The 12,079-nt window shown below is 44.4% G+C and overlaps 1 protein-coding gene across 1 annotated transcript; it reads left to right on the top strand.

The window, feature by feature from the left end:
• Window positions 1-3,533: 3,533 nt before the first annotated feature.
• On the top strand, window positions 3,534-11,722 carry FAM222B (family with sequence similarity 222 member B). The gene is made up of 2 exons (XM_010168220.2): window positions 3,534-3,661; window positions 10,137-11,722. Exons 1-2 carry the CDS (start codon window positions 3,580-3,582, stop codon window positions 11,720-11,722), a joined length of 1,668 nt encoding a protein of 555 aa, XP_010166522.1. The 5' UTR covers window positions 3,534-3,579.
• Window positions 11,723-12,079: the final 357 nt, after the last annotated feature.

Genomic DNA, 12,079 nt, shown 5'->3' with positions numbered 1-12,079 from the left:
GCCTTTGTGTCAGGGCCCTGCGCTGCCAACCGGAGACTGTGTGTAATGGCACCTTGGAGCAACCATTAATGCTCATATCAATCCCAAATCCAGTCCATGTGGGGGATTTCAGTTCATTTTAGCTGGGTGGTGTGTTGGAGTTTGTCTGCGTTAGCTCATGCTGAAGATCAGTCAGGGCAGAAAGGAGTAGTCAGGTGCTGAGCATCTCAAACAGAATAAATGTTAATTAATTTCTAACAAAAAATAAACAGACTTGTTTGCAAAGATATTTCAAATGCATTTGTTTTCATCTACTGAGATCTTGATTTTGAAAAACTATATCAATTTCATAAAGAGCAAAAATGGGAGCAGGATTTTAATTATAATATGGAATTCAGCAATGGAGGTATGGTCAGCAATTCTATGTAAGTCTGAATTTCTTTTTTTAATGCTCAGCAGTGACCTCGATGGCATCAATTTGGTTATTGCAAATCAAGCTAAAAGAATGATTGTATGCTTCTACTTAAAATGATTTTTGTAAGTCCAGTATTTCCTTTAAAATGATTATTGCCACCCCAGTCTTTTCTGAACCTTTGGCATTGCCTGAAATGATTATCTGCCTGCGGGAACAACTTGCCTTTATAGCCCTCTCTAAAACATTATTCTCTGTATTGGAGCTAAAGCTTCTGTAAATACATGTTTTGACCTTCAAGGAAATACTGCTGTCTTATCGCAGGAGCCTGGCTATTCTGAATTGAACGCTGTGACCACTCTTAATCACTTGTTCTCTCTCCTAATGTGCCATTATCCTGTTTATTGCCGCGTGCGCGGCGCTGAGCCTCTCCGTGGCACTTCGGCGAGGGGTTTATACTCCAAGAGTCACAACGTTCAGGCTGTAATGAACGCTGGTGACGGAGCAGGTGAGCAAACCCTCCGCATATCTCGCTGTCAGAAACACTACTTGTTCAGTCACAGAGCGCGTTGAGCGCAGTGCTGCACTGCAGAGCGCTTCGCTCTCCTCCGGGGCTGCACGTAAACTTGCCATCGGTTCGGTCATGTTTTAGACACCGTGCTCCTGTGGCCGTGCAGGGATGGGATGTAATCCTGGGCTGCCATCAGACGTTGCTGGAGTGAAAGGTAGATGCTTCGGTGAATGGTGTGATCTTGTGGCTTTCTGATTACAGTGAAGCTTCTTAATTTTGTTTGCTTTTCACTGAGAAATAGGTCTTGCTTTTGCCAGTCTTCTGAAGTTGATGAAATGAAGAAAAAAGGAAAACACAATTATTATTTTTTTTTCTGACTCTGAGTGTTTCTGTTGCTTACTCAGGTAAAGCTCTGGCAACTCACAAGTGGTTTTGTCTTCTGATTAAAAGGAGCTGGATTCTTGTTTTGCCTTTTTGGTCTTGCTGGGTATAATTTGGGGCAAGAAACTGCTGCCCACAGGCTGTTTGCAGATTTTCTCTCAACACTGCATACTTACAGTCATGATCAAATCTCATCTATAAAGGTTGAGTGACTTCAGATCCTAAAGCAGTTCCTTTGTGTGTGTGACAGGTCTTCAATCATCATTTCTGAACACCTTCTGAAAGACTCCAAGAACTCCACCTGCTACAGGGGGTGAGAAGAAAATTCAGGTTTCAACCTTTTTTACAAGGTTGTACAACTACAAATCTTCAACTTACAGTATATAGTAGTGCAGATCATTACTATCTCCTAGGGATGAAATGAAGAATGAATGTAAACTTGTTCTCTTGGTGGTTGTGCTATCAACCCTGCGGCTTGGTGAGGTCCTGTGTTTGTTTCTCACGGCACCGAGTTGCTGTTACTCTGAGTGGGTGGGGTGAATGGGCAAGAGCATGGAGTTGTCAAGCTAATATTCAGTGTCCAAAATTATTTTTAATTGTTAGTCACAGTGGCACCCAACAGGCTCGCTCAACAAGACTCAGTCAACTTTTGAGACCGCTTGCACAGTGAAGGTGCAGAAGTTTTCATGAATTACTATTTGTATGAGATTTCTGGGCCGTTGGTTTAATCAGCCTTTGCGTGTTGAACTGAGGAGATGCACACAAACATGGAGCTAATGAATTACACACAGTGAGTAATTGCTGTGCTGTGGGTAAGTCCGTGCTGTTCACTGTGTTGGTGCAGACGCTCCTTGGGCGGTCTGGTCTGACTTGTGACGGTGGTCAGAGGTTAGGTTTCAAATTAAAGTCTTTAAAACGTTCCTGCAGAAAATAAATCTGCTTTTGGAGCTTTCTGGAGCAGGAAGGCAGCAGTGCTATCCAGGGCACAGCGCTGATGTTGCTGTATTGGGTGTCATCCAGAGGTTTCATTCACATCGCTTACGCGGTCCTCGACAGTGTGACTCTTTCAGAAGTGGCCTCTGTGGGGTTTCTGTGGCCGTGGCTTCTCGTGCCAGTCTTGAGCTTTCTGCTTGATCTTTGAATGCTTCCCCAGTTGTTGTTTCAAGACCAATTGGGGTCTTGAAACAGCGGCTGAAACTAAACCAGCCTATAACTTTTGAAGCCTTCAACTCTTCCCATGTTTTGGGGGCCATATAATGAGCCCCAAGCCCTTTCTAGCTGCTCCTTAGGTGTTTTGGCAAAAGCACTCCCTGTATAGCAGCACTGATGCTTGTGGAGATCTGGGCAAGGAGGAGAAGTCAACTGATTTCTCCAGCTTGGATTTGAGCAGGGCCTCGGACCAGGTGACTTCTAGAGACTTTGTTCCAACTCAGATTTCTCTCTGTAATCCTGGTTATGTTGGGAGACTTTGAGCCTGGGTTAGCTTTGTTGCTGGAAACCTCCCGTGCGCCTGTACGCGATGATGGGATTTGAGGGTAGCTGTGCAGTGTTTATATATAAAGAGCTTTAGTGCTCTGTGCATTCATTTTGAGGTTTGATTTCATAAACGCTGAACCTCTGCAGGAGAGGGTGGTGGCACCTCTGCAGCTCCTTTGTGCAGGAGGCATGTCTTGCTGTTTGTCTAACCCAGGGCCGTGCGGGTTAGCGAGTCTCCTATGAAATGAGGAAGTTGTAGCCATTCATCTTCCAGCCTAATGGACCACAGAAATTACAAGCTGTAGCATGCAGCTTAATCTTGCCACAAGGCAGAGTGCTGCATTCTTTGCCTTCCATTTATGCATGCCATGCCTTTTTATTAAACGTAAAAGAGCAGCTGACAGGATTTCTCCAGAGGACTTGCTTTGGCTATAGCTGGTAGATAGCCAGCACATTTCAATATATAGTAAAATGAATGATGGTGGTTTCTTTACCATTCCTAACCAACCACCTTTGAAATCCGAGGACAGAGTTATGGACTATCCTCTGTGTGTCAAGCAGCAGAGGAGAGCGAGACGGCTGGTTTAGTTTTAACCCTGCTGATGACCCACTTCTTGAAGTATTTCCGTTGCTGTTACGAGATGGAGTAAGGGCTGGAGCAGCGGTCGCACATCTGTGCTTGGTCAGACCTTCACCCAAGGATGGCTCTTTGCCGCTTTCTTTTCTCTGTTCCTCCTTGTATTATAACTTTGAATTGTCTCTCTGTTGTTGCAGTGTGCAGAGGAGTGAATGCCCCATGTTGTGTTAGTACCTGTCTGCCATGCTGGCCTGTCTGCCAGGACCAGGTGACCTCTCCTTTCAGCTTCTTTCTTACACGCAGATGAACACTGGACTTCAGAAATGTGAGTGACGTTTTGTCTGCAGGATGTGGTTAACTGTTAAATCTGGCTCTGGTACAGCTGTGACATAAACATTTAGGATACAGTGGAAAAACTATTTAATGTGAGAGTCTTTCTTTTGTTATGCCTTCAAGGCAGCCGTCAATAATGGCTCTGAGAAATGGCTGTGGAGGTTCAGGTGTGTGCAGCAAGCTCTCCCCCCTTCCTGGCTTTATAAAGGTTAATTTTAACCACAGCAAGACGAAATGCAAGCGAGGTTTCTGTGAGATTCGTGCCTCTTTGCTGAAAACATTTTGTGCTAAAAGTGTGCTAGCTGACTTGCTTCTTAACGCACCTTTTTCCTGACTCTTTTTTTCACTTCCATTTGTTTAATTACTCATACACACCAATAAAAGTTGGATTAGGCTAATGCAAACCTTTTGAGGTCAGCAGCTCTGTTGTTCTACATACCTGGGGCATGTACTGCAAATATTAGTGATATAATAGCCCACATTACTAAAGTTCAAAGTTTCCATCTTCTTTCTGATGTCTCTTTGGTGCCTCTGAAAATACGTCTGCAGAGTACTCTGATAATTCTTTTTTGATAACTTCAGTCATTTTTTTTGATAGTTGTGCTAGTATTTTTAAGAACAACTTACACTTGGGAACATAAGTTTACTGGCTAGAGATTTTTAAAAATCTTACTCTGTTTCTCCTCTTTAATAACTGAAGTTGCACGTTGATTGTTCAGCTGAAATTTCAGAAATACCAAGTTTTCTACATAACATCTGTGTGCTTGGTTCTTTGGGTTGTGACCTGTCTCTTGTATTTGCAACGTGCATTGGGAGATCTCCGTACCCTCAGTTTGATGCACTCGTTCCTCTTTAAAACCAAGTAATTTACAGTCCAGTTATAGCTAAAATTGTTCTGATGTTAAGACTTGTGGTGCTACTGAAAATAGGTAAGATAATTTTGCAATTAAGGGTGACATCATAGAATCATAGAATGGTTTGGATTGGAAGGGACCTTAAAGCTCATCCAGTTCCAACCCCCCTGCCATCAGCAGGGACACCTTCCACTAGACCAGGTTGCTCAAAGCCTCATCCAGCCTGGCCTTCAACACTTCCAGGGAGGGGACATCCACAACTTCCTTGGGCAACCTGTTCCAGTGTCTCACCACCCTCACAGTGAAGAACTTCTTCCTAATATCTAATCTAAACCTCCCCTCTTTCAGTTTAAACCCATTTCCCCTTGTTCTGTCATTAGTTGCCCTTATGAAAAGTCCCTCCCCAGCTTTCTTGTAGCCCCTTCAGGTACTGGGAGGCCGCTGTAAGATCTCCCTGGAGCCTTCTCTTTTTCCAGCTGAACAGCCCCAACTATTTCAGCTTGTCTTCATAGGGGAGGTGCTCCAGCCCACGGATCATCCTGGCGGCCCTTCCCTGGACTTGTTCTAACTGGTCCATGTCTCTCTTGTGATGGGGGCTCCAGAACTGGACGCAGTATTCCAGGTGGGGCCTTACAAGAGCGGAGTAGAGGGGCAGAATCACCTCCCTCAACCTGCTGGTCACGCTTCTCTTGATGCAGCCCAGGATACGGTTCGCCTTCTGGGCTGCAAGCGCACACTGTCTGCTCGTGTTCATCATCAAAGTCTTGGTCCTGACAGAAGTGAATGATGCTGTTCACGTAGGCATGTGTGCTCCCCCCCAGCACGTACATTTATTAACTCCACGGGCTTGGTAATTGTAATGACACTTTTGGCAATAGTAAAAAATCTTTTCTCACAAAAGGATTTCCTTAGATGACATGAAGCTGGACATTCCCCTCCTTTCTCTTTTCCATTTCCAGTTTGAGCTTTGCTGACCAAAACATGCTTTTTCAAAAGGTAGGCTGTTGTGGTGAGAAAATGCCTAGGTCCTTGCATTACCTAAAGTTTCTTTGGTGGCTCGGGAAGCTTAGTTCTGAAAGCAAATTGTTGAGGTTCATGTGAGGGTAGCTGTGCTTAAATCAGATGTTTACTAATTACATGTTTACGAGGCAGCGTGCTGGTATGTGGGCAGTTTCTTTGCCTGATGGTACCTGGTGCTGTTTCTGAGAACTGCTTATCCCCATGCTGAAAGCATTGCTGTATCCTGCTTAGCCAAGAGCTTCGGGTACTGCATTTAAAAGAATTTAGGACATAAAGTAGCTGGCAGGCACTGGCTGGCAGTGGTAATGCTCAGCTGTTCCAGTTTATTCTGATTTATATGGAAAATGAAGCTGCTCATACAGACCTTGCTCACCCCTGCTGCAGATGTGTGTAAGATTAATTGGTGCGTTTCTCTCCGTTCTGTGTATGCACAAGCAGTTTAGCCCTTGGCCAAAGGAAAGCTGAGTTAATGAGCATTTTTAATGAACGGTGACTTGTGACTTTTGGTGGGGGGTTGGAAATTGGCTTTAATAATAGTGCCATTGCTTTTATAAAAGGTGCAGAACTCCACATGATAGTCTTTACTTAGGCTTACGATGTTTGCTTTAATAATTTTTAAGTGTAGTTTTCTGGATCAGACTTTTTATTAATGCTTAAAAATCCACATTAGCACAATTATCTTTTTTTTTTCTTCTTCACTTTCAAGTAAGAGGCATTTTTCTTAAAGGTGGTCTGTGCAGTAGGAGTTTTTGTAGATTAGTATGCACATATATTTTCCTTTAGTTTCCTTTAGAAACTGAAACACTTCCAGTTTCGGTATTTTTCTTTGAATTCCAACCTGCATCACAGGAAAGGCTAAACCTGAAATTCATCCTTATCCACACAGGTGATTTCTCACTGACTCCATGTTGATATTCTCTCCTTCTTCCCAGTGACTCCAGTATAAACCTGACCAATTAATTGGGATACTTGAGGCAAGATCATTTGGACAGTGTCTGCAGCCACTGTTGGACATAGTGGCAGGGCTGTTGGGCTGGGGAGAAAAAAAGGTGATTTTTTTGTGACAGTGGCACAAAGTCAAGGTGAAAGGTGCTTCTTGGAGAGTTTTTTTTTTTTGTTTGTTTTTTTTTTTTTTGTTTGGGCTTTTTTTTTTTTTGGTTTGGGGTTTTTTGGGTGGGTTTTGGGGGGGGGGGTTGTTTGTTTTTTGAGGAATGGGTGATGCAAAAGGGAGATGAGCAGGTTGGAACTGAATATGAGGAAATTGGCTAAGATCAAGTCCTTTCTAGGGGTGAGGGCTCCTTCTATAAAGCCTGTAGAGAAACTACTGCAGTTGAAATTTTTATGCAGAAGATGAGCACAGCTGTTTTTCACGTGTCCCAACACAGATTCTCTCGTGAGGGTAGGAATCCTGAAGGCCTGTTTGTATTTTGTTTAATGTTAATGAAAATTTAACCGTAGGCATTTTTAAAAGCAGTGTGTTTTAAAGCCTTAATGTGAAATGCACTTAAAAGATGTTATATTAGTGCTGAGGTGAGGCAGAAAATATATTTCATTTCATGATAAAAATAGCTCCAGCGGTGAGACGCGCACGGGAACGTGACCAGATGGAATTGGTTGCCACAGGATTAACGAGAGTGTGAACTTGCAGCTCACCAATTTATTGGGGTAATTGCTCATATGCACAGCTTTATGTTCTAGTAAACATGAAATAATTACTTTTCAACAAGAGTGTTCTGCCTTGCATTTACCGTTAGGTAACTTTGTGGAGCTCGTCCCATTGTTTTCTTAATGCAGCTTGTTCATCTGCCATCTTCCTCATCATTTTATAGCCTGATCCAGAATTCTTGCACTTCTGGTGTTCTCATACCAGCATTTTCTTTTTGGTCTATTCTAGCTGGTTTTCCATTCACTTAGTAACCAGACCTAATGTACTAGTTTCTAGGATATTTATATGGGATATTCCGACTCTTGATCGTCCTATAATGCTTTTCTCCTTTCTCCTCATTTTTATTAATTGTCTTAATTACTCCAGTCATTGAATCTTGCCTGTGGAATTACTAGCAAAGCACATTTTAAGCAGCACGTTAGGGCACTCAGAAATACATCACCTTGATCAAGCACAAGTCGAATGGCTGAGTTAGTCCATAGTAAAAGGAACATAATCTTAGCTCTAAGCAGAACAGGCTCTGTGTGAGATGGTCCTTGGTTTCAGAAGATCCTGTCTAAGGTATTTAGAAGATGGTTTGCCATTTAGTAGGATGCCAGACTTGATGTTGGTGCCTCATTTCAGTTTGACTGAGGACTTATTTTGTCTCATCAGAGGAAGGAGTTCATCCAGATGTGGGATTACAGATGTGTTGTAACTGATAGCCGCAGCCTGTTCAAACATTGCTGGTTTAGTTCCTTTCTAAAAGCTTCCATCACAGTTCCCGTGTAACAGAAAAATAGATGCTTGGGTAAAAGAATATTTAGTGTGTCTGTTCAGTTTTTATATCTACCACCTAATTTGCTGATATGCCTATAGAAATGTAAACCAGCCTGGGAAATTTTGATGGTAAAGGTGTCTTAAAATATCTACTTAATTTTTCATCTGAAAATAAAAGCTTCATGTGACAGTGGCCGTAACTGTAACATAAAACATAATACAGTCAGGAGTGGATTCCTTTGTCCATTGTTGATAGTTCTTCTCTGATCCATGGTGAGTTGCAAGGGACATCTCTTGGGGAAGAAACATAACAAGCATGAGCAATGCAAAAAATAAAGGTTGGGAAGCTCATGAAGGCCTTGGCTGTTGAGGAAAGGTAGTATTGGCAAATCCGTTTGGAGCCTCTTCTCTCTGTCATGAGCACAGCAGCTCACTCAAAAAGGATGGATACAAACCACCAGCGGCAGGAGCAGGGATATGAGCAGAGAGGATGTTTGGGTTAATATCAAATGAGCATTTCCTTTGATTAAGAGAAAGGGGTGGTACGTGCCAGTGTTTGGACAGTGCAGAGAGTAAGACCATTACCAGCACTATGGTACCTGTTGTGCTAGAGACACAAGACAGCCTGCTTGCAAAGCTTCTCATGTCACAAAAGATGTTTTTAATATTTCTGTAATTATCCTTTCTTTTGATATGTCTCCTGTTTTCCATTTTCTGGCCCTTACTTTCTGCAAGTGAGTGCTCTTAGAGGTACTTAGGTATTGCTCTCCCTCACCTCACCTGTGAAGACTGGGAGCTGCAGGATGCAGAGAGGGAGATGGCTGGTACTCAGAATGGAGCTGCATTCAGGAGCCTTTTGGAGGCAATTTGCTTAAAAGAATCAGAGATGGATTTTCAAGAGGGAGGGCTGTTTGCCTAGGAGCATCAAGCTCTTTACTGGAGGATTAGATTTCCTTGGCTCAGAGGGCCAATTTTGGGGCTGGGGTGCTCTCAGGCTCTGGAGGAGCTTGCCACCACTTTCCCTGTTCTTTCAGCCCAGCAGCAGATGACAAGGGGGCGCTGAAAAATTTAGCAAAAAGGACAAGTGTTTCTTTTCCAGTAAATCGTTTACAAGGTAGAGGGGAAAAAATCAAGCAAAAGCAAAATCAGATTGTCAAAGCTGCAAGCTATTATTTGAAGATTATAAAATCACTTTTAAAGCAGTGGTCCCATAGGAGTTAAGCAGCAGAGCTGTGGTAGGGGAACAACCCAACTCTCTGCTTGGAATATGATTATAGCAAGAGAGGCACAAGCATTTCCCTAGATTTCTGAAGTTCTTTCCAGAAGCAATTCAAGCTTGTGGGCTGGTTAGGTGTCTGGTAAATTGGAGTATGTGAAACCACACCCCTGTCTCCAGAAGTCTTTTTGTCTGTGTCTGGGAAGTAGCATGTTTTTAATCTTGTGAGGTAATTACGTAATTTTGCTGGGTGATAGTAGGATGCTGAAGTTAGCAAGGTGCCACACTGAAAATTCAGCTGAAGAAATAATTGCAAAAGCCATAAAAGAATGCACGTGTAGCTTCCTTCCATTTGCTGAACTTGGACTGATAAGGGCTTCCTAATGGACAAAAAGACACTCAAAGTGCTTTCAGATGTCAGCATCTGGAAAAGAACTCGGATGTAAATGGAGGCTTGAGCTGAAGTGCTTCGTATGGTTCCCACCTCAGCATTACACGGGTTTAATGTTTAATTCATAACTTTCTGATTTTGAACTGCACAGTAAAGGTACTGAGAATGGCTTGAAGAGCAATGGGGAGGCAGCCTTAAATAAAGAGAATAGAAACTAGCCCACCACTGCAAGCTGTAAGAAATATCTCAAGCTGGAGACAGTCTGATGTTTATAGCATGTCACCTGTTTTTGTCCAACTGTAAACACACTCTGATGAAAACACCCGTTTCGTTTTGCTCCCCATGGCAGGTCTTGCCTTAAGCTGAACTGGGGGTTGTGTTGGTCACCAGGTAATAAAGGGAATGTGGTATCTGGTACACAATCTGCTGGTCTGGGAAGATGAAGTTCTTGCCTCTTGATTCCTTGGAGATTTTTCTACCCTTGTTGTGCAACTGTCTTTTGCCCTGGGGTTGATCCCTTGATTACCAGACTCGGTACTGACGAATTTCCTTTCTCCACAGGGGACACTACACAGAAAATGAGATCTGCACAGTATCCTACCCCAGCAGAATTGGATGCTTATGCTAAGAAGGTCGCCAACAATCCACTGACTATAAAGATTTTTCCAAACAGCGTCAAGGTTCCCCAGAGGAAACACATACGCCGTACTGTGAACGGACTTGATACTTCGGGCCAGAGGTACAGTCCCTACCCGTCTCAGGCCACCACAAAAACAGGCCTCCTGGCGATAGTCAAATCTCCAGCAAAAGGAATTATCAAAGACTTTGACGGGACACGCACGCGTCTGCTGCCGGAAGCGATGATGAATCCCCCTTCCACACCATACGTTGCACCTAGCACTTTAACCCACCCCCAGGCGCTTGCTCGCCAGCAGGCTCTCCAGCATGCACAGACTTTACCGCACCCCCAGAGCATACCGCAGCCACAGACTTTGCAGCACCCTCAGGGTATACCACAGCCACAAAGCTTACCGCACCCTCAGGGGATCCCGCAGCCGCAGACGCTGCCGCACCCTCAGAATATGCAGCAGCCGCAGGGCTTGCAGCATCCTCAGACCATGGCACACCAGACTCTGCAGCACCCGCCGAATCCTTTGCTGCAGCCGGGTTTACATGGAAGCAGAAAGATGCCGGATGCAGATGCGCCGCCGAATGTGACCGTGTCTACCTCAACCATTCCCCTTTCTATGGCTGCCACCCTGCAGCAGAACCAGCCACCGGACCTGAGCAGCATTGTGCACCAGATTAACCAGTTCTGCCAGGCCAGAGCTGGCATTAGCACTACCTCAGTATGTGAGGGACAGATCGCAAACCCCAGCCCTATAAGTCGCAACCTGCTTATCAATGCAAGTACCAGGGTATCTACTCACAATGTCCCTACACCCATGCCTTCCTGTGTAGTAAACCCTGTAGATCATGCTGCTGCTGCTATTCCTCCTGCCTCTGTTAATGTGCCCATGGTGAATATTAACAGGGTGCCACCCGCCTACCAGAACGAAATCAAATCGGTTGCGTGGAACCAGCACCAGCTTGCACATCTGCAGCAAATGTGTGGGGATGCTGCTGGGCCTGCTGGACTCGCAGGAAAGCACCCTCAGAGAGAGATTGCAGGGCAGAGTTTTCCTGGCAAAACTTCAAACTACCCTCAAGAACTGTGCATGGGCCAGTCGTTCAGCTTGAAGCCCCCCATCGAGAAGCCTACACCTTCTCCACCTGTGAACGGGTTGCAGGGACCCTTGCCATACACCAACGGGCACTATTTCCAGCCCATCTGGAATAACATTCTGCCCACACCCAACAGTGACAGCTCTGGGTCCCAGGACCTTGCCATGCCTTTCCACGGGGGACAGCCAGCAGGAGCACCGCTAGATTGTGCAGGAGGAACTCATTACAGAGCTGGAGCTGGCCCATCCAGCCAGAATAATGTGATGCAGACCATGGATTACCTAAGCGGGGACTTCCAGCAGTCCTGCTTCAGAGATCAGAGCATGGCCGTGCTGGGAAAAGTCCATCGGCCTCCCATGAACCGAGCACCTGAACCAACCGATAGTCGAAATCTTCATATTCAACACCCAGGGTATAGATAGGCTGCAGTCACTTTCACAGACAAAAAAATTATAGGTTTAGTCTTAATTTTAATTAATAAGCAAGGCATTTTTAACTTGCAAACTTGTGTGATCATTATAGTAACCATTGGAAGAAGACATACTGTATACTTAAAAGCTTTGCTTACATGTTCTCTGTCTCCTTTGTGCATCAAATATTTAACATGCCTTTTGTTTCAAAGAATTTCATTACACTACTTCACACCACAGCTGTTTCCTCACCGCAGAATCCCCTTTGTGCAGCTTTTTTGCCTTCTGCTTAGTAGCTGCTTGCTGGACTGATGTCGAGTTGCTGCTGCAGGGTTTCGCAGTCGCATCTGTTCGCCGACACCGTAAAGA

Source organism: Antrostomus carolinensis, unplaced genomic scaffold (genome assembly GCF_000700745.2).
Source record: "Antrostomus carolinensis isolate BGI_N321 unplaced genomic scaffold, ASM70074v2 scaffold30915, whole genome shotgun sequence".
NCBI lineage: Eukaryota > Metazoa > Chordata > Aves > Caprimulgiformes > Caprimulgidae > Antrostomus > Antrostomus carolinensis.
The sequence above is the reverse complement of the archived record's forward strand: the minus strand, read 5'-3'. Positions and strand labels throughout refer to the sequence as shown.

Bases quoted from the DNA above. Each gene is read 5' to 3' on its own strand.
- FAM222B (XM_010168220.2), top strand. From the start codon at position 3,580: ATGCTGGCCTGTCTGCCAGGACCAGGTGACCTCTCCTTTCAGCTTCTT. The intron at 3,662-10,136 runs GTGAGTGACGTT...CTTTCTCCACAG, and splicing joins GAACACTGGACTTCAGAAAT to GGGACACTACACAGAAAATG.